At 39.9% G+C, this 18,299-nt stretch overlaps 2 protein-coding genes across 4 annotated transcripts in view; one reads left to right on the forward strand and one right to left on the reverse strand.

Moving 5' to 3' along the window:
- The window catches only part of ltk (leukocyte receptor tyrosine kinase), a 149,229-nt gene extending 136,971 nt beyond the window's left edge, over positions 1 to 12,258 (forward strand). For both annotated transcript variants that reach the window (XM_062968154.1, XM_008104363.3), the window contains exons 25-29: positions 1,387 to 1,479; positions 4,060 to 4,161; positions 5,064 to 5,198; positions 6,892 to 6,982; positions 8,097 to 12,258. In XM_062968154.1, coding sequence (XP_062824224.1) covers positions 1,387 to 1,479; positions 4,060 to 4,161; positions 5,064 to 5,198; positions 6,892 to 6,982; positions 8,097 to 8,870 — 1,195 coding nt within the window. In that variant the 3' untranslated portion in view covers positions 8,871 to 12,258. The remainder of the gene's footprint in view (positions 1 to 1,386; positions 1,480 to 4,059; positions 4,162 to 5,063; positions 5,199 to 6,891; positions 6,983 to 8,096) is intronic.
- Positions 12,259 to 13,854: 1,596 nt separating this feature from the next.
- The window catches only part of itpka (inositol-trisphosphate 3-kinase A), a 77,598-nt gene continuing 73,153 nt past the window's right edge, over positions 13,855 to 18,299 (reverse strand). Inside the window, exons 7-8 of one of the 2 annotated variants that reach the window (XM_062968157.1) lie at positions 17,792 to 17,893; positions 17,340 to 17,477 (exon numbers count right to left, since the gene is read on the reverse strand). In XM_062968157.1, coding sequence (XP_062824227.1) covers positions 17,834 to 17,893 — 60 coding nt within the window. In that variant the 3' untranslated portion in view covers positions 17,340 to 17,477; positions 17,792 to 17,833. Of the gene's footprint in view, positions 17,478 to 17,791; positions 17,894 to 18,299 lie in introns of both variants that reach the window. The other variant, XM_062968156.1, reaches the window with a different exon arrangement.

The following is an 18,299-nucleotide window of genomic DNA, read 5'->3' on the forward strand; positions in this document are numbered from 1 at the left end:
CCAACTTCTCCCAGCTCCCTCCCCATAGCCATACTTTCCTCATTTGTGATCTAGGGAAATACAATTGATTTAGTGGTTCTACTCTAGTACAGATTAGTGATAGAATGTATGCCATGTTATCATTTGATACAATATGGTCACCAAAATGGAGATTCCCTTTTTCTTTTGCCTCTTTATAACCCAACCCTGCATAACTGACGAATCTAGACACAATTCAGAGGGATCGTTTTGACGTATGAAGTCTCATAGAGGCTATATCCAGAATATCGTATCTTTCCATACAAAAGTGTTAAAGGTTGGCTGTCTTTTGGGGAAAGCTTTCTGTGTGTCCTATCACCACTACAGACATATTTGATGAGGACATAAAAGAATATCTTCTCAATGGCTGTGGAATTCTCTCCCATGGGTGAGCTTGGTGCTCTCTCTGCCTGCGGGCAAATACCTTTTTTAAGTTGGGATTTTGGATCTTAACTGGTTCCCTTTTTATATACCCACAATATCTTGGGAACTACCTCTCATGTGACTCCATATAGCTCCATATAGCTCCATATAGCTGCAGGATGCCTGAGAATACAAGCATTACTCTGTCACCTTGCAGGGAAAGGAGTGTTCAGAATCAGGGGGTGCATCTACACTGTAGAATTAATGCAGTTTGACCCCACTTTAACTGCCATGGCTCAATGTTATGGAATCAAAGGAGTGTTTGGCTTCCTCTGCCAAAGAAGGGGTGGTTTCGCACCAAACTGCAACTCCCAGGATTCCATAGCAGTTAAAGTAGTGTCAAACTTCATTAATTCTGCAGTGTAAATAAATCTGGAAACTGTCTGGAGTGGTGTAGCTTTCAAAAATAAATATATATTGTGCTCTAGAGTTTGTGTGTGTGTGTGTGTGTGTCAGGAGCAACTTGAGAAACTGTAAGTCACTTCTGGTGTGAGAGAATTGGCCATCTGCAAGGATGTTGCCTGGGGACGCCCGGATGTTTGATGTTTTATCATCCTGTGGGAGGCTTCTCTCATGTCCCCAAATGGGGAGCTGGAGCTGACAGAGGGAGCTCTTCCACTCTCCCCGGATTTGAACTGCCAGCCTATAAGTTAGCAGTCTACCAACCTATCAGTCAGCTTGTCCTGCCGGCACAAGGGTTTAATCACCAGGGGCTCTAGATAATATTTAGCAGTTGGTGAAGTTATGGCACAGAATCCACTAATGATATATGCTACTTGAATGAGAAAATGTAAACTAATTAACATTCAGAAAGGTCTGTCCTTTCAGAACTAATAGATGACAGCTTTAATGCTTAGAGAATTTCTATAAGTTGAAGGTACTCACATGAGAGTCAAAGTTACTCACTTTCATCTTATGTCCATGGTTTTTTGTGGGTTTTTTTAGGGATATAGCTGCAAGAAATTGTCTTCTGACCTGCACGGGGCCTGGACGAGTAGCTAAAATTGGTGACTTTGGAATGGCCCGAGATATCTATAGGTAAGCTATCATAGCAATGCGGAGTCAAATGGAAAATGGAATGCTTTTGCTGGCTGTTTCTTCTCCTCTATCCTTCAATATATGCTTTTTTTATTCCTTTGATCTATTTTAACTGCCTATGGCATTTCTAAAATTGGATTTAACTAGTAGACATGTCCAAAAAATCGTTTTGAATCGTATATCGGAATTATTTCGGATTGTTCTCGCTTTTTGATACGCATTCCGAGACATTGTCTCACAGCGCAACCAGCAATGTAATTCAAACCATTGTTGGCCCATTCTCTAATTGTCTCTTAATGTTTCGTTAATTTTTTCCCCCAAAATTTTTTAAAATATATTTTTTAAAATATTTTTTTTAATTTTTTTGTTTCTGCAACCTACCTAGAATGGGAGCTTAGTGCAGCCTAACATGGCTGCCGCTCCCCGGCCAATCAGAAGCTTCCACGATGGATGCAAAGGTGGGGGCTAGGGTTGATGAGGATAGCTCAAGAAATGAGGGTGGGAGAGCCCTGTAAAGTCCCCCCCCGGTTCCTTTTTTTTTTTTTTTTTGGCGATTGCGCATGCGCGTCTGCAATTTTAGAAACATTTAGAATCATTATGAATTTTCAGAAATATCCGAAATTTTTGGGTGAAAAAATTGGAAATGCTTTCTATATCAAAGCGCCAGCGCCCCCTACTTTAGAAACGAGAATTGAAACATTTTTTTCATCGATCGGACATGCCTATTAACTAAGTATTATTACCACTTGATACTCGATACAATGAAGGTGCTAAATAATTTTATTTCAGAACATAAAATATGTGAACAGCAACAAATAATCACTTGTAGTTGCATAGCCGTTCACCCCTTTTGCTGTGACACACCTAAATGAGCTCTGGTTCAACCCTCTACTTTCAAAAGTCACAGATGTAGTTGAATGGAGTCCACATGAGTATAATTTCAGTATAAAGTCATCCCAGATTAAAGACAACTATTTCTGGAAGGCTTCAGAGTTTTGTTGGAGAACCTATCTAAATGAACAGTATCATAAAACAACTCTGGAATAAAATTCCGCAGAAGCACCCATCGGGTTTGAATTATTTTTTTTAAAAAAACCTAAAATGATGAATTTCTGGCACATCATTAAATCCATTATTACAAAATGCTCAACCGTGGTTCTCCATAGAAAAAAGATCACCCACCAAAACTCAATGGTTGAGATGTTTATTCATGGGACAACTATCATCTGGATTCGCCACAAAGCTTAATCTTATGGAAGAATGGTGAAAAGAAAGCCATTGCTAAACAAATTGATACCAAGCCCCATTTGAAGTTTGCAAAAAGGCATGTGAGTGGCAGTAGGCTCCCTGGTCTGATGAGATCAAAATGGAAGTTTCCAGCCATGGTGCTAAGCATTATATGTAATGCAAAGCCAACATCAGTAATCAGCCTGAAGATACTTGTCCCTCAATGAAGGGAAGATTTTCCTTTACAGGGACTTGAAGAGTGTTCAGGATTGAATGGATGGAGCCACATTCAGGGCAGTTCTAGATAGAAACATGTTTTAGTCAGCAAAGGACATGGGACTAGGTCAGGCATGGTCAAACTTTGGCCCACCAGGTGTTTTGAACTTCAACAATTGGAGTCCAAAGAGGTCCGAAGTTTACCCATGCCTGGACTAAGTGGAGATTCAGGACAATGGCCTTAAACACTTAGCCAAGTGATATGCCAGTCAACCTGGAGTAACTTAAAAGCAGACCCTAGATGTCTTAAAATGTTCCGGGACAAAGCCCAGATCTCAGCCCAATTGAGTGTCTTTGGAAAGAAGTGCAAGCCTTCTGTTCCTCAAGGGTCTGACAGAACTGGAATGTTTTTGTCAAATGGGCAAAGGATGCAGGAGCCAGATGCCCAAAGTCATAGAAAATTTGCCCAAGAAGATTAACAGAGAAATCAGCTGTCAAAGAGTTTTCTACCAACTAATAACTGAGGGAGGGATAGTTGTGTACCCAACAAATAGCACTTTGTTTAATATTTGTGACCCAGTTATTTTATTCTTTTACAGTGTCGAGTATCAAATGGTAACAATCCCAACTGAATCAATTTCAGTTCAAGATTTTTTGTTTGTTTGTTTTTCGCGTCAGGAGTGACTTGAGAAACTGCAAGTCGCTTCTGGTGTGAGAGAATTGGCCAACTGCAAAGACGTTGCCTAGGGGATGCCCAGATGTTTTAAATATTTTACCATCCTTGTGGGAGGCCTCTCTCATGTCCCCGCATGGAGCTGGAGCTGACAAAGGGAGCTCATCTGTGCTCTCGGCGGGTTGGATTCAAACTGGCAATCTTCAGGTCAGCAACCCAACCTTCAAGTCAGCAGTCCTGCCGGCACAAAGGTTTAACTCATTGTGCCATTGGGGGCTCCTGGTAGTTCAAGGTTATAACACAGCAAAAAGTGGAAAAGATGTGGTAGGAAGGAAGATTCTATTTTTGTCCTTCTGTTTCTGTTAATTACATTTCTAGTAAAAATTCTGGAAGGTATCCTGTTTTTCTTTTTTAAAGCCTACTATTTTCTGGCCTTAACTCTCCTTCCCCTCTGGCCTTACTAGGGCAAGCTACTATCGCAAAGGAGGGCGAGCCATGCTTCCCGTCAAGTGGATGCCCCCAGAGGCATTCCTGGAAGGCATCTTCACCTCCAAGACTGACACCTGGTAAGTGCCTTTCACCACACAGGCATGTGCAAAATTGCCTGGGAGTGTTCTCACTGAGTTAAGTAAGACACACTCCCATATACCGGTATGTGTATAATGTAAGATGGACAACTATGGCCGATGTGTGTGTCTGTTCTCTGCCCCAGCATTCTTTGGGTGTATGCACAAGCTGCCAGATATCTCATCTACTCTCCTCTACCACAGTGTAAAGGTAGTTTTGATGTTAAGCAGCAGAGGATGAGGGCAATGTCACAGATCATATTAAAATCTATAACTATGGCCACAAAGACACAAGGTTGACTTTTACACAAATATATACAGTAACCCCAGTTACAGAGCTTGGGTCCCCAGGGCGAAAATAATATATATGCCTGCTGGCATGAATCATTGTAACAGTAAGCTTTTGGGAGGTTTTGTTACCCTTGATTATTTTCATGTTTGGAGACAGCCATAGCTCAACGGTAGGATATATGCTTTGCATGTAAAATTTCCCAGGTTTAATCTTTGGTATCCCTGGATAGATTCCCTTTCTGGAGCAAGCCAGTCAATGCAGACAACTCCTATAGCAATCTTTTTGAACCTGGTGCCTTTCTAACTTCCACTCGCACCATTGTGGACTGTGGGTCATGGTAGTTGGGGCTGATGGGAATTGTAAGTTTTTTTGAACAAGTCACACTTTCTCAGCCTCAGAGGAAGGTAATGACAAACCTTTTCTGCCAAGAAAAACCTGTTATGGAATTGCTTTAAGATCACTAAGTGTTGAAGAACAACAACAAGATCAAGCCAACATATTTACATTGACCACAAAAGCAAAGGAGTGAGCAATGTTCTTGCATGTGCTACACAAAACTATTGTGGTGTTAACCAAAACTCATGAGCTGCATTCACTGTTTCCCTGCTAGGTCCTTTGGAGTGTTGCTGTGGGAGATCTTCTCCTTGGGCTACATGCCTTATCCTTGCAAAACCAACCAGGAAGTACTAGAATTTGTCACCAGTGGTGGACGAATGGATCCCCCAAAGAACTGCCCAGGGCCTGTGTGAGTACAGTTTCATTCTTCTTCTTTTTTAACAGTGGGAGGTCCTGAAGTATTTATAGAAGCAACAGTTCCCATCAATGAGAAAATATTGTGGTGACTTCAGATATTACATGACCGTGTGCACTGAGATTTTTTTTTAAAACCTGGTGATTGACAAATGTTAGAATTTACCACCTACACACATTGCAGAAAATGTGTTGTGTCAGTTTCCATAGAAAAAAAACAGCCCCCTCTTTGTCTTAATAGGATTCTTGATTTATATGGAATTTGGGAGGAGAAAGAAGGCTATCTTAGTGGGTTCCCAGTTCTAAGTTTTTTCAGCCCCTATTTAAAAAATTTAAGTTATCCACTTTTCATCTAAATGGCAATTTGGTAATTATAAATGGACTTCCACCATTTTTGCCTCCAGAATACCGGCAAAACCTTACTGGAGATTTACGTATATAGGAATAGCATCCCAATAGCCCCCAGTGTCCATTTACCGAGAAGCAGCTACTGTGATCAACAAGAGTCTGTTCCCCTGTTAATCAGGAAGCAACTAATGGACCCACTACATCAATGGGTGATTTCTAGTGTGACAGGCAGAAGCAGGACCTGTTTCTGTTTTTCCTTTCAATAGGGATTGTTTGGATAAGGGAGCGTTAGACCATCAGCTAGTTCCCATTTGACAGGAGAACAAATCCATGTCAACTGCAACATTTCCTCCCTGGCAAATGGAGATTGAAGGACTTTCACAGTCCTTACTTAGGGATGACATAGAGATTGTGATGAGTGCATAAACCTTTATTTATACATTCTCAGCTGCACAATAGGATTTCAGCTAGCATCATCATTTCTACCTACCTCTCTCTGTAGTTCATTGTTCAGTGCATTGCAAAATCCAACTTTGAGGTTACCAGCATTAACATTTTTAGATCTTCCAGCTCTAGGAAGTGGCACAACTGGCACATGGGCAAAAACTGATAGTAGCCGGGCTGTGGTGCAGGCTGATTAGCAGCCAGCTGCAACAAATCACTCTGACCAAGAGGTCATGAGTTCGAGGCCAGCCCATGCCTGCGTCTGTCTCTGTTCTATGTTATGGCATTGAATGTTTGCCTTATATGTGCAATGTGATCTGCCCTGAGTCCCCTTCGGCGTGAGAAGGGCTGAATATAAATACTGTAAATAAATAAAATAATAGCCACTCCTGGGCTGTCATTTGGAGTGACAGATTTGAATGACAGATCCAGCAGCACCTGAAGCTGCAAACATTTTTTTTTTGGAGGGACTTTAATCCCATCCAGTACTGGCTGACAAACTTCCAAATTCAGGTTAGGACCTTGACAGTAAGCACCTCTGTGTTATATAGCCTGGAGGACTTCAGGACTTTCCTGACGCCCTTTTTAGTGCTTTGATTCCACTTATCTGCTATGGCTGAATCCTGTGGCTATATATTTTGATGAGAAACTAGAGCATCCTGACTGAAAAGTTTAAACACCTCTCCTTAGATTGGAAATTCCAGGACTACATAGGACAGTTCAAGTAGAATCACAGTGCAAGAACTGTGTAGTGTGAAATGGTCCCTTAGACATATAATGGTTAAAGCTCAAATATTGAAGCTCAAAACTCAACTGCTCAAAAGAAGAAGAAATGTAATTAGGAGATTTTCCAATCAACTTTTGATGCTGATAATTTTTAATTTTTTTCCTGCAAGTTATCGGATTATGACACAGTGTTGGCAGCACAGCCCTGAATATCGACCCAATTTCTCTACCATTCTGGAAAGAATAAAGTACTGCACACAGGTAAGATACATTCTTATCAAAATACAGGAGTGTTTCATGTGGTGCAGTGGTGGGCATCCAAAAAAATCCATGAGCATCATGAATGGTCCACTAAACTATAGTAGCAAGCTATTTCCCCATACTTTTTCAAGGCATTTGTGCTCAAGGAACTCCTGCAGAAAAGTTAGGAAGCTTTCTTTTAGCACTCAGTGACATAAGTAACTCTTCCAAAAAAAAAAAAAAAACGAGCTCCCCTCATCATCAGGAAAATGAAGGCAAAGTACAGTTTGGGCCAAAGTGTCAGATTCTCTATGACCCACAGAGAAAGGTGAAACAGTAAGAGAAATGAGAGAAATATTTTTTGCCTAAGCATATCCTATGAAATTCAGGAGCTAGAGTTGACAGGCGACTTGAAGAAACACAGCATCAATCAAGGCAAAAAAAGCTTGTCATCAGCCTGAGCATGCTGGGACTGATGTTCTTCCCATACTACTTCCTTTTTACACAATCAATAGGCAACATGGTTATAGATTTTAAAATACAATGGGTTGCATTCAGTGAATAGAAAAGAGCCATTAAATGAATTGCACTTATAAACATTTTTTCCCTTTCTACAATAAAATTATGCATATGCTCATGTCAGTGTGTTCTGTAGCAGAAGAAAATGCCATGTTATTTACTGTAGGTATGTTGGTGCCCGGATCTGAGTAAGCTAAAAATGTAAAATGACGCCAGCTCAGAACAATTTTTTCTTTTTCAAAGCAGGGTTGGCAAGCAGGCTTTTGATGCTATTTTTGCTCTCAGGAATGTAGAAGCAGTTGTAAAGCTTGCAGTAGCAGTAGGAGGAGGAACATTATGATTTGAGGGCTTCACCGTTAAGTTATAAGCGCGGCCTTCTAAAGGGGATGCCCCATGAAACCATTAAGTCCAAGGAATGGAGTTCTCTTCCTGGAGCATTGCAGGCAGGGGAACATTCATCACATACACATATGCACCACTGTCACATCTCCAGTCCTCGCCAGGTAACTTGTAGCTCAGTCATGTCTACATGTCAGATTTAATTGGATAGAATTTGGGAAATCAAACAAATTTGCTTCCAGAGAGGGAAGAATGAACTGAAATGCTTGTTTTCCAGGACCCTGATGTGATCAATACAGAGCTGCCCATTGAATGCAGCCCAACACCAGATGATGAAGGAAGCACTGTACTGCATCCAAATAGTTCCACTGGCATGGTTCCTTTCCTGGGGAACCCTACCTGTGCACCTCAGACAAACCCCAGAACACTGGAAGACCATAATTCAGGGAACAAATATGGGCAATGTCCACAAGAGTTGCTAGTTGAGAACCTTGGTAACTGGATAGGCAGAGGACCGAGCCTGCCTGTCACCAGTGATTCCAGCAGTGAGGTTTGGGCTCAGTCAACCATAGACCCAAAACTGGATTCCACAAGTCAGCCAAAGCAGAAGTTGAAGAACAAAACCAAAAACCTTTGGAATCCAACATATGGGTCCTGGGTCTTGGAGAACACTTGCCAACCTGGTCCTAGTTCCAAACTCAATTCAACACAGGAACGAGAAGATTCCGGGTTTGATGGGAACTGCAGTTCTTCTCCTAGTTCTCGAGCATCACCTTCATCTCCAAGCCAGAACCATTCACCTCATATTGATATTGGTGGGATTGAACTGGTGAAGCTACAGAATTTTCCCTGTGGCAATGTGAATTATGCTTATGATGACCTCTGCTATGAAGCAAATAGGCCTTCACCTTTGGCAGCAGAGTCAGCCATGGTTTTGAGGAGTGCCAGTCTGCATAGAGACGGCACACTTTTCTCAAAGCCAGAGAAAACCTCAAGAGAGAGAGATTCTGGCCTCTCCTTGTCTGATGATCTGAGCGTCACACCTGTGTAATAGGGGACACTCTTCCAAAGAGTCAGGCCTTCGCTCTGGGAGTGATTATGTCTGGAACAGCAATGAAAATGCCTGTTTTTTGTTGTCTCTCCCCTTCCTTCATTCCAACTGTTCCTCCCACACTCCACATTTAAGAAACAAATGGATTAATGTTGTTTTGCTCTAGCTGCCAGCACTATGACTACCCAATGAAGTATTTCAAAATTATAAAAGTTGATCCAACCTATTAAGCTATTGTTTGTAGTTACAGGATGTAATTAGGTCCTTGCTAATGGTCTATGGAGGCAGTCACAACCAGTCACCTCCAGTGAAAAATTATCCCTACCACAAGAGGTCAGAACTGGCAAAACCATGAGTTACTGCTATAGCCCAATGGTCTGTAAAATATTGTACTTCCAGGTGATTATTAAGTCTGATTTAGTGAATAAGATAAAAATAAACTGGGTTTGCATTGGATACAATGACTGAAAGCTATAGGTACAACAAGGAATGACCAATATTTTCACAATGGAAGATCCAAAGTTTGAGGAATGCATATAAAATATTTGTGTTCTTCAGAAAAAGCATTAAAACGTAGGAAACTAAAGTGTCTTTATTTTAAGAGGAAAGTGGAATTGATATCATCTTGTTTCCATTACTGAATGCTGCTTTGCACCACAATCTAGTTCATTTTTAAAAGTCTGGCCCTGGAGGTCTCGGGAATACCCTTTGATGCATTGCATAGAGTAAACAGGATTTTTTTTCTTTTAATAAATTTACAAGGAACTCTGGGTTTGTTTGTGTTTTAAAAAAGCACTGTTCAATAGTAGTAATTCACACTCTTGTAGTAATTGTTTGATAAACTGAACATTCAGGATATATATTCAGGAATTTAACATTCAGGAATTTAAACTTATATATATTTAAATTCAAAGCTCTTCTAAGGTGAAATATGATAAAGACCATTATTTGAGGCAAGGCCACCAAGAAACATTTTTATTCTTTGTAGGTGTCATCTGACATCTTTAAAAAGGCTGGTAATTGTATTTGTGTTACTAACAAATGTCTGCTAATCATGTCTAGCAGATATCTACTACTTACTTTTAGCATGCCAAGCTTCAGAGTAGATGGATGAAAGGATACCAGGAAACCATCACTATCTACTTCAGCACATTGTGGGGTAAGGCTGGTGGTAGAAAAACAACAAAGCTTTCCCATTTTTCTAAAAAGAATTACAAATGACTTCTTTACACTACCAGGTCTTTCTGCAGATGGAAACCTGTTTGAGTTTTTAGATGTTTACATCAGCAGATTGTTTAGCTCAGTAGCCTCAGCAGTGCTTGTTCTAAAAGCAAAGAGAAGTGCCATGTGTTATCTTCAAGACTAACTCATTTACCACAGCTTCTATGTGTCTGAAGAAATGGACTGTAGCCCAAAAGAGTTTCTGTTGAAATAATTTGGTTGGTCTTAAAGGTGCCACAAGATACCTTCCCTTTTTCTGTACTGAAAGATGTTAAGATGGCTAATTCTGAAAATAAACAATATAGAGGATATACCACATCTGTAGAAAAAGAAGAACAAGAAGAAGAAGAAGAAGAAGAACTTACAGTAAGAATCATATTCACATAGAAAAGTACACACCATTATTACAAAATGAAACTATGAAGTTGTGAAAGTCTTTGCAAGTTTTGCTGCAATATTTTATCTCCCCCCCCCCCCCCAAGCTTAGAATTCCTATTCATGCAGTCAACACATAGAAGCGGGTATTTTATATCCCTAACAGAGTCATATTATTATCTCACTTCACCAGAATATACTTTTGACCAACTCAATTTTCCTTCTCACACACCCATTGACCCAAACATTAGACCATTTGGTTACACTCTTGAGTACATTTAGGACACAGGTCTACAGTCCCTGGAAAGGTATGCTATTGTGAGTTCTCCCACCCAGCAGATCTGTAAGCAAAACATATCTTGCACCACACAACCCTTCTCACTCTAAACATGGAACCTCCACCACCTTTGCTAAGGGTGTGCCAATGATGAAAACAGCAAAAAGGAGGAGGAGTATGTCCTGGACATAGAGGGGTTTTAAATGGGTCAGGTACCAAACCTTCACCTTTCTGCAACACATATTTTTATTGGTGATGGAGAAACACCTGACCTTGGAACCAATGCGAGAGATCCCACTCCCATGTTCTACTACTGTGAGCTAACCAGTTTTGGATTTAGTTTTCCACCTTAGAGCTCTTTCTGCCCTTCTAGAATTGCCCTGAAAACAAAATCCACTGGAATCCTAAGGATTGAACTTTAGTACTACAGGCCTCTTATGACAGGAATGTGACAGATTTTCAAGTCAAGAGTTTTTAAAAACTTTGTTGAACCAATTTTGTATGAACTGCTCTACAACTACCAAAACAGGGAATTTTTACGTTGTGTTCCAATTGTTCTCTCATGAGTCGTTTCTAATCATTGCATTGAGTTAAGATTATTTGTTTCAGACTGCTTTATGGTTTAGTCTAAAGTATAAATATGCATACTTGTATTTATGTACCATTGTCACTGTGCAGATGTAAAGATCTTCCACCACTTCACTGACACACTTAGAGAGCATTGACTCAGGTCCAAATATAACAAAAGAATCAAATAGGATCACAGTCACATATTGGTTCAGGATGAAGCTGAAATGATACTGACCACTAGTCAAGTTGTGGGCACTCTTGAACCTCATCTTCACCACCTTGCCTCTCTTAGTGATGCTGAATTAATAAAAATCATTTCCCAATGTAAGTTATTTAAGATACAGCCCTGGCTAATAGTTCCCCATATTTTCATATTATAGCTGTGTAATCTAAGTTGATTGCTTTTGTAAAACACATTTTAGAATGGAGGCTTGATAGCAAAATGTATACAATAATATGGAGTTTGAATTTTTGGGCTTCCCTTGATGCATTTCCTTCTAACAACTTGATTACCACAGCATCCCTGCAAGTCATTTTCTTTCCTCCCAATCTTCCTTCTTTTTTATGCCCTATGTCTTTCTCTAGAAGTGTGCTTTATATGGACATCTTGAATCCATCACATCTTTGGCTGGTCTTCTACTTTAAAAAAAACGTTCTATTTGATGTGATCCACCCATTTACTTTTAAATCCTTTCTGCAACAGCACAGAGAAACCATACACCTCATGATAAAACTAAGCGATCTCAGCATCTTCACCATTTTTGTACTTACATGAATTGCTTTCAAGCGGCACTTACCTCTAACAATGGCAATAGTGGTTGCCATCTTGCCCTTTGGGATCACTGTTCCGTTTGTGAATAATAAGTCTGCTTCTATGCAATGTCAATCCAGACAAGATGTATACTTCTATATTTGCAATGCTGAAATAAACACATCCTAACAAGCTGCCCAGACTTTTCTGTTGACCACTCTGGGGTTATAACAATAGAGGGATACCATCTATGTTCAATAAAAAAATGAAAGCTTCTAATCTACTTATTTTGGAGAGTTTGCCAATGCACTATCTGCATTTTGTCACACTAAAACGTTAGGTTTTATCCTTGATACTGTCCATTAGTTTTAAGTGGTCTGGAAGAGATTAGTTCCTTTTGAATATGGCAGCCTTCTCCCTTCAACCGCTCTCCAGCTTTGTTGGAATACAGCTTCCAGAATTCCCTGCGCCATATGATTCTGGAAGTCACAGTCCAGCATAGCTTGCAGCTGCTATTACTCTTGTACCATTGTAATCGCTGGCAAACAGGATTTGCATATCTGGAGGCAATATGAAGCATGGTCACTATGAAGGAGTACTTCCACTTTAAAACAATATCTAACTTTCAGGAATAAAAAGACCTCTATCTCAGGAGTTCATCATTGTCTGGCTGTAACACAATTATTTATGACCAATGGTACTGTGAATGCCTGGAGAAGGGTAGGCTCATTATTTTGCTTCTGAAGGATGCACTGAGCTAACTGAGGCAGAATAAATCCTTTAAGAAGCTACACTGATATACTATTTTCTAGCATTATCTTGAAATTAAGTAAATGCTTTCCCTCCCTGATTTTCTGGGATGTGTAAACATTGAAATAAAATAACTATCATGAAAAAAAGGGGGCCCTTCTTTTCATACTGCAGCAGGGATGCAGGTGTTTGAAAGTCACTATATTCTCCCCACTTGCTCAGTTTCCTCTTCCCAGACTCCCTTGTGCCATTCATGCGTAGAGGCAGGTACCCAACTGGCATTGGAGTGGGGTCATTCTAGGTAACACCCTTAGAAATGCACTTTTACTTCATGTCTGCTTGGAAAGTATGTACGTAGGAGTGTCATGCTCTGCAAGTTTCAACTCCTACTGCCTTTCTGACTTGCATACACTGGAGGTTATGTGGTGACCCTTACTGTAACATTTGCCTTCAGACTTGTTGATGCATCCACCATTAGGTATTCACAAAGTACTGACAAATGTTCCTAAACAATAATTCTTGCAACTTTATCCATCAGCAGTGCCAATTCTCTGCACTCTTTTTGATCCAGATAACCAATCAGTTTGCCAATACATCAGATGCCTTGCAACAAAACAACGTAGTTATTTGATAACAAAGGAAAATATGGGCCATTGGATTGCACCTCCTTATACATTTTAAATGCTTATTAAAATACCAGGAATATCCATGAGGGTGGGAGCTGAAAATTACCAGGATCACATTGGTTGGAAGAGAAAATCTAATAATTTCTTCTTCTGCTGTAAGCGTGAGGGAATATTATTCTCGGAGGCTGAGGTTTTGAATTGGAGACAATCCTTGACTATCTCCCAGCATTAGATAGTAGATTAGTAGATAGGCTGTGATCCCTATATAATTAATCAGTCATCACTCATATCCAAGCAGATACTATTAGTATCTTTAATGTGCATGAATTTAATATTTTATGTAATATCAAAGGAAGAAAGGAATATATCCCAAAGACACAAGGATCTCCCATATAAAAATTGAATTGACAAGTCTTCAGTGAAATTTTTATTGAACTGGAACTATTAAACTTCTCAACCTATACAGTTAAGATGCCTATACAGTTGTTTGCAATGTAGTGTTCAGAGCAACATCCTCTACAAATAAGACAAGGCTTTTTATCTGGTTACAAAAAAATAGTGTTGTGGCTAAAGTCCACAACCATTTGAAGCATGATTCCCCATCACTGAAGTATAATTCATGGAATTAAACAGTATAATAGGTCTTTCATACTTTCGTCACTGAAGGTAAAAGATGAAACCATTTTTAAAATAAAGTTCCACATTTTTATATTTTCTATGATAGCAGTAGGCAGCCTGGCACTCTTCCTATAGTTTGGACTATAACTCACATCCTGATCAGCATGGTCGGGGATCATGTAGTTCAAAACATATGAAGGACGCTGGGTTACTTAGCTCTGCTTTAGAGAAATGAGGCCCTGTAACTGTTGATGGATGCATCTCCCACCAGCACTACACTGGCATACCAAATGGTCAGAAATCATAGGAGCTGCAATCCACACAAGAAATGTAGGGTCACATATTCCCTATCTCTGCTACATGGAATTACAAACCCCGTTGCCATAGCTATGGAGATTTTTTTCAAGTTACTGCACTTTAGGCTTAAATCCTATGGGTTAACCCTAGCTATGGTAAAGCAGCTGAAAAAATGCCTGATGGGACAGTCAACTCAAGCAGTCTCTTCCAACTGTGTTACAGCCTCCTAAAGCCTGGCACCAAAAATGGCATCAAATCAAGAGAGAGTCACTGCTCCTGCCCAACCTCAGCCAACTTTTCTGTAGTCTGTGCAGAGGCAGCAACACACATGGTTGCTACTGTCACTGCTGGAACTAGTTTTGTGACAACTGACACCAAACAAGTGTCACAGTACAAGATGGCCAATTCTTACATAAGGAACAACTTAGGGATTTGTATATGTTTAGCTTGAAGAACAGAAGATTGAGAAATGGTGTGATAAATAACCTTTCAGAAAAATCTGAAGGGAAGCCATGCTGCTCCGGAGACTAGAACACAAAGCAGGATTCAAGGTATTAAAAAAAGAGATGTCAATTTCTTTACTTTAAGAACTGTTCAACAGTGGAATAAAGTACTTTGGAGGGTGATGGGTACTTCTTCTTTGGAGCACTTTGACCAAAGTTAGATAGACACATTTCAGGAGTACTGTAAATGTGTATTTGGGGTTGGAGTAGATGGTCTAAAATTCTATTATACTAATAACTGAAGGAGAGATTTGGGAAACATATAGTTCTCCAGATGCTGAATTACAACTCCCATTAGTTCTATTAAGCATAACTTGTGGTGAGGAATGCTAGAAGTTTCACTTCATCAAAACCTGGAGGGCCAGACAAATTTCTAACCAAGGTCTTATAAGGAGGGTGATGTAATGGGCTATTTTCCTTTACTACCCATATTTGCACAATGAAAAACAAATATGAAAACTAACAGCTATGGGCATTAGTGTATAAAGTGTGATAGGGATACTCAGGCCCTGTAAAGTTGTAACAAGCAACACGCTGGATTGTGCAAAATTACCCAGATCATTAAAGCAGAGTCTGCATGAGGTGCCCATAAAGGCCGCCCTCTTCGCAACTTTGCCATCCAGACTATTAAGAACTTCAGGTGCTCACATATGGAAATCAGATTATAGTCACTAATAGTGCAAATGTTTCATTATGCATCACATGATTAATGAAACTTTATGGCTAGGCTGCAAAACATAAGAAAAAATGTTCTGTAAGATCAATCCAAGATACTTTTTGTTAGTAACTTTAAGCCTTGCTATCTCATAGAAGAAAAGGATGAAAATTACAGTATTTTCTGTCACATAAGCCATCACTTTCACAACTGATTTGTTGCTGCAAAAATATGTGGTTGCTGTAGAAATTCCACATTCAACTGATACACTAAGTAGATCTTAATACTTTCCCAAACAAAGTACCTAGCACCTTCTGTTTCAAGTCTTCAGTGTATCTCTCTTTCTCTCTCTTTAGAAAGAGAACTATTTCTTTTTACTCTGCCAATATATTCATGTAGAAGCAACAGGTCTGGAATCAGTCAAAGCTAAACAAACTTTTACACCAAGCAACAAAATTGGCATTCTGATTCCTTGAACATGAAACATTTCAGTGTAAACTACATGCGTCAGTACTACCTTCACTAGCTCAACTAAGCCAGTAAGATGTAATCCTTCAGATGTTCAGACATTCAGGTGCAATGCCAGCTGGCAAAAAGAGGTCATTTCTGGGCCAGCACAAGCTTCTCTAAAATTGTTCTAAGCCACTTTCAAAGCACACTGATGCTTTCTTCCTGGAATGTGTAGCATTTCTTGCATAACACAATTAAAAATCCAGCAGGTTATAACAAGAGTCACAGATGAAAATATGGAGGCACTAGTGCAAAATCAAATGCAGACTCAATTCTCCCATTTTTAGCCTTTTTTCAAGGTATGACAGCTGATGATATTTACGTAGAACTCCCCAGGTTGATATAAGCAAAGGAAATGGATATTCAATCAAACCAACTCTGAGCACAGTACAAAGCCATGCAAATTCACACCTTTTGCATGGATTTCTTTAGACTGCAATTTTGTGGGCAAGACTACAGGCTGGATTTGCATAAAACATTTAGAGCAGGGATTGTTTCTGCAACTGGCAAAATGCACATTATTTTGGCAAGGGGAATAGAAAAACTAGGCATGAGAGGGGACAGGGAGAGAAAACAGATTGGGAGGGGAAGATAGGCTGGGAAGACCAGAAGGGGTGCGAGAAGAATAAGGGTAAATATACACTTGAATTGGCTAGTAGAAGCCCCAAGTGCCTTTTGGTTTCTGAAGGCTGAGCAGCATTTTATGTACATTTTCAAAATTTCCTGCACTATAGGAACCAAATTGCTATTATTGTTATTACTTTAAAATGAAAGCTTGAAGGCCTTACATTTCTAAAAGGTATTTCAAGGAAACCCCTGGAATATGGACATCTCTTTGTATGGGGTGAGAAATAGAAAAGAAGCCTGTCTATTAATTTTGAAGACGACTCCTCCCCAGAAGAGATCTGGTCTCTTCTGTCTCACTTGAGGCAAGCAACATTTATTCCAAGTTGCTAAAAGGCAATCTAGAATGATTTGGTTCAAGAGTGAACCAATGACTTGGTCCCGATCCAATGTGTAAATATTCAAGATTCATTCTGTAGTTCCATAAAACTGAATCCATCCAGTTGCATTCCAGATCACTGCATGGGGGCTCTACACTTCTATTTCTTTCTCCAGCAGCATCCTAGGTTCTTGTGTCCCCAGAGTATGGCAAGTTTTAAAAGGCTTAACCTCTAGCAGAGGGATTGATTATGAAAAAAAAATAAAACTTAAGGAGCAGTCATTTCATGAACTTGAGTCAGTTCCTCTCATCTGTCCAAGATACTTGCTAAGATGTCAATCAAATTGTCCAGTCCAAATAAGTATCCATCTTCCCGGTTCCCTTCTTCCCATGCGATCCTGTGATCCAGGGTCTGTCCATCTGAGAGAAGAGTAGTCTTTCCAAAATCAATAAGCCAAACATTGGCATGCCCACTATCATCATGCACAAATAGCAGTGAACTTCCGATTACCTGCAAAGAGAAGGGTAGAGAAATACCAATGTGATGTGTAAGAATTTGCAGATTCTACTATTAGCTTGCTCTTCATAAACCTAGTAGCCAACATGCCAGTTAGAGAAGCATATATGAGTGGCCTCTCTGTAACAAAAGTCCTACAACCAATCACAGGTTTTTTACATGAGAATGACAACCCTTGCTTGCCAAGTTTCTGAATCAGGTTTGACTTTTGTGGTCAAAGGATTTAATATTAATCAAATACATGCAGCCAAATGCATGAAAATCTGTATGCCTCATTTTGGACAGGATGCAGAAGACTATTCACTTGCCTTTTGCACTCCATCCAGAAACCTCCCATCACCAAGCAGCTGTCAACCCAAGGAGGGTTCTTGGGTTGACATCCTAAGAACTGTTGCTCCAGTAGCACACTGCTAGGGAGGAAAGGGAATGTACACTCAATTTGTTCGTATGTATTTATTTTTATTTGTTTTTTTAATTAAATAATTAACAACCTACAGTGTGAAAAGAATACAAAATAATGAACATTTTACAAACACTTAACCCCACCACCTAGGCCTGAACACGTATCGTACAGACTATTCAGACCATGAAGATTTTACTGCTCTGACCTTCTGGAAGAAAGGAAAGTCAATTTCACTCACCTTGATGGTACACTTTTGTTTATCTTCCCTACACAACCAAGTTGTTTGCTCCCCTACACAACCAATCACCTCTCTCTATCTATCTTGAATTCGCAACAGCAGGAACCCCTCCTGAGATCTGACATTTGAGAGGCAGTGGGAGGATACACAGATGCAAGCTACAGGCACATGTTGG

Source organism: Anolis carolinensis, chromosome 1 (assembly GCF_035594765.1).
Source record: "Anolis carolinensis isolate JA03-04 chromosome 1, rAnoCar3.1.pri, whole genome shotgun sequence".
Taxonomy (NCBI): domain Eukaryota; kingdom Metazoa; phylum Chordata; class Lepidosauria; order Squamata; family Dactyloidae; genus Anolis; species Anolis carolinensis.